Genomic DNA, 3,344 nt, shown 5'->3' with positions numbered 1-3,344 from the left:
GATGCGGAGGTGTGCTGCAGGGTGGGGTGCGAGGTCGTTGCGGCGACCTGTTCGTAAAAGTCGAGGACGGCGCCGTTGGTTGCTGTCGAGGGGCATGCTTGTATGAGGGAGAGGAGAGAGAGCATTGGCGTGGATCTGAAGCTGCCTGACGGCATCAAAAGGTGTGTCGGACGGTATGCTATCCAAGGAGAGAAGGATCGAAGTCCAGTTGTGTAGTAGGCCTCTGTAGGTATCGAGTAGGAGGATCTGATTTGAAGGCGTTCGGGGGAGGCATTTCTCGAGGGGCTGGAAGAGGAGGCGCTTAAGTTCTACGGTTGTTAGTGAACATGAAATTCTGTGCATAACCAGATTCTTACCATCAAAGCTGGATAATGTTGTGTACTGAAGTATGCCCAAGATACGATCTTGAGCTTCGACGCCGTCCCACCTCTCGAACAGTTTAGCCAGGAAGTTCAAGACGACCGGGGGTGTTTCCTAGCCATGTTAGTCACAGAGTAATGAAGCCAACTACTCGGGAACTCTACCTTGACGCGGGAGACATAGTCTCGGAGGACCTCCATGGTGTCCTCGAAGGTCTTGGTGTCTGCGTTTCCCGAGACGACATCACCGAGGAGCGCGTCCAACCAATGCACTATGCGGCGCGACATGACATCGTCCTTCCTCAAAGCAACGAACTTCTGAAGCAGCGGGTCGGCGAGGACAGCAGCTAGCTGATTCGGCACCTCGATCTTTTCCAGCGTTTGGGCCAGTCGATCAGCGCTGTCAATTTCCTCTAAAGTCACAGACGTCTGCACGTGTCAGCACGAGGCGGGGACAAGGAGGGGAGTCGCATTCGTACCTCGTCGGCATAAGAAGTGTGAACAGCAGGGACACCAGACGGACGCGGTCCTCGCCCGCCGCTGGCAGTGTGTCTGCTCACTGTGAAGCCGTTCTGAGGTTGTGAGACAGCGGCTGTGGAGCGCTGGGCATAGTCGCGTTGAATTACGCCCAGCCGGTCGCGCCATTGCGTATCGGGGTGCTGACATTGTTAGTCAGTATCTCTCTGATTCCAGGCTGAATATACGCACCTTGAAAGCAGATGCCTTGCCCTTGATGGCGTCGCCAACGATGATCTCAGGATAGTAGTCTTTGAATATTCGCAGGAGTCCTGTCAACGCTGGATCGTGGCCCGTCTGTCGAGATAGGCCTAGGCTATTCGGGATCAGCACGATGGAGAATTTTCTTAATTTGCTCCAGAGTATTTACATTGCCTGTATTCTGAAAGGTCGCACATGTTTGCGTCGCGTGATTACGGCGAGAAGATGGCAGAGGTGCGGCCTGTCGCTGGTCAGCGCATCTCACCAATCTCATTTCTCAAATCAAGGGCTAACCTGATGGCTGCTGTATCTAACAGATTGAACAGGATAGCATATGACTGTGAGAGAATAGCTGGAGTCTCAATGGTTTGATACACCATGACGAGCCACCTCAACAAGCCAGCCTGGATGGGCAAGGAAGGCTTGAGCTCCCCGCGCCCCAGACAGCCAATGACTCTGAGGATGACATCGGAGGAAATACGACTAGACGGGTACAAGTTGCTGATGAGTGAGTTGAGGCTGGCTTGATCGAGGTGGCTGGGCTTTGTGATGAGTGAAATGAGCTCGCTCAGCGCGTCTGGTGAGAGGCCTTGATCGTATGCGCGTGAGGTGAGGTTCTCGATGGTGGGCTTGATTGAGACAAATCGCTTTTTGGCGGTAATCTTTGCAGCTACTCCATGATCAGTATTGTTCGAGAGTGCAGTACATGAAGTAAGCACAAACCTTGAACAACATCGTTGATCAGGTCCCGCAGCTCAGCTTCATCAGCAGAGTCCATGTTGACATGACAGGGGCAGGCTCTCACGGCTGCCGAGTTGGGTTTCCCGACACCATACCCTGTGCCTGTGATATTGCTCTGTCTCTACTTCCAGGATCGCGAGAAGTAGCAGGAATGAAATCTTCGTGTGAGGCGATTGAGTTCAACCATTTGAAGCCATGAGACGACACACCTTTGGTGTTGATAGCTGTGAACGCGGCGCGTTGCTGGCAGTTGCTGTCGGCTGACAGACTCCGGACGCGCGAGTGTGCTGCACGGACCATCCGTCCTCCCTCACTGTGGCGGAATCCAGGCAGACGTGGCGGAAACTTATGGTGTTACTTCTTGGTCAGGACACTTTACATTGACACTTGATCCGTTCAATTTTCCCTTTTTTTGCACGTTGTACTCGAGATCTGAGACGAACCTACGTCTTTGTGCATCCGAGTTGTGACGCACTCTTGACATTTTCCTCTCTCATATTCACGATCCGTCTAACCCCTGATCCGCAGTCGTCACCGACGTCATCACCAGCCACAATGCCGACTCCCCTCGACAACGCCATGAAATCCAAGGTGAGGGACCACATGCTCGCGACGAGTATTTTACTAATGATTACTGCATAGAATGCGCTGCTCGGTACGTAAACAGCCCTCCAGGATGGGAACCCCCAACTCACCTGTCACACAGCGTTCGGCGGCCTCGTCACAGCAGTGGCCGTCTGGAGCATCTACGGCGGCGACATGTTCCCCGCGGCCGCCGACCCGACGGGCAACCCCGAGGAGTGGACGCGGGAGGAGATGCGCCGGTGGCTCGCAGCGGTAGGCCTCTCCACCGCCGTCCTTGTGTGGGGTTCGTTCGCTTACAGACGGGCAGCGCAACCTGTTCCCCGGAGACGCGGCGACGCGCGAGGAGCTTCTCGCTAGGGTTCTGGCCAACATGCGGATTCCGAGGGCGTCAGCGTGATTGGCGTGGTGGTGTTTCTTGCCTAGCTGAGTACTGTTGGACGAGTGGGAGGGTATTTTGTAGCTTGTTCCGTAGTCTTAAGAGTTGCAGCACGTCATGATTACATAGGTCACCTTGGTGCAGGAAGCGCCACATGCAGTGTTATTGCAGAAAGAATCAAAAACAATACAAGGAGCTTTTTTTTTTCTCACCAGGACATGGAGCGGAATTAGCCGCCACTGATCTCTACTATGACAACAAAAACCACAGACTACTCGACTCCTCCAGCGCGAGCCCGAGTGCCTGTTGAAGCCCTCCGTACCCAATCTTCTAACTTTGACCTCTCACTCTCACAGCTCGTCGCGGCCAGTGGCCTTGGCGACCTCGGGCTCATCGGTGCCCACCTTCTCGGACGAGGTCCAGTTGAGGGCCTTGAGGCGCTCCGAGAGATGAGGGTGTGAGAAGTGGTACGTCGCGTACATCCAGTCGGCGTCCATGGTGCTGAGGTTCTGGACCAGGAGCTTGATGAGCGACTTGGCGAGCTCGGCGTTGTACAAAGCTTGGTT

At 54.5% G+C, this 3,344-nt stretch overlaps 3 protein-coding genes across 3 annotated transcripts in view; 1 reads left to right on the top strand and 2 right to left on the bottom strand.

The window, feature by feature from the left end:
- The window catches only part of VDBG_03360 (inner centromere protein mis6), a gene marked incomplete at both ends in the record, with an annotated part of 2,520 nt that extends 666 nt beyond the window's left edge, over positions 1-1,854 (bottom strand). Inside the window, 5 exons of the mRNA XM_003007175.1 lie at positions 525-770; positions 839-1,018; positions 1,068-1,191; positions 1,371-1,746; positions 1,800-1,854. Coding sequence (XP_003007221.1) covers positions 525-770; positions 839-1,018; positions 1,068-1,191; positions 1,371-1,746; positions 1,800-1,854 — 981 coding nt within the window. The remainder of the gene's footprint in view (positions 1-524; positions 771-838; positions 1,019-1,067; positions 1,192-1,370; positions 1,747-1,799) is intronic.
- Positions 1,855-2,372: 518 nt separating this feature from the next.
- Positions 2,373-2,799, top strand: VDBG_03359 (conserved hypothetical protein; the record flags this gene model as incomplete). The annotated part of the gene is made up of 3 exons (XM_003007174.1): positions 2,373-2,433; positions 2,524-2,654; positions 2,710-2,799. The coding sequence occupies 3 exons, from the start codon at positions 2,373-2,375 to the stop codon at positions 2,797-2,799; spliced, it is 282 nt and encodes a 93-aa protein (XP_003007220.1).
- A 329-nt stretch (positions 2,800-3,128) lies between these two features.
- The window catches only part of VDBG_03358 (CAAX prenyl protease), a gene marked incomplete at both ends in the record, with an annotated part of 1,457 nt that continues 1,241 nt past the window's right edge, over positions 3,129-3,344 (bottom strand). The window contains one exon of the mRNA XM_003007173.1: positions 3,129-3,299. Coding sequence (XP_003007219.1) covers positions 3,129-3,299 — 171 coding nt within the window. The remainder of the gene's footprint in view (positions 3,300-3,344) is intronic.

This window comes from Verticillium alfalfae, genomic scaffold, assembly GCF_000150825.1.
Source record: "Verticillium alfalfae VaMs.102 supercont1.3 genomic scaffold, whole genome shotgun sequence".
NCBI classification, from domain to species: domain Eukaryota; kingdom Fungi; phylum Ascomycota; class Sordariomycetes; order Glomerellales; family Plectosphaerellaceae; genus Verticillium; species Verticillium alfalfae.
The sequence above is the reverse complement of the archived record's forward strand: the minus strand, read 5'-3'. Positions and strand labels throughout refer to the sequence as shown.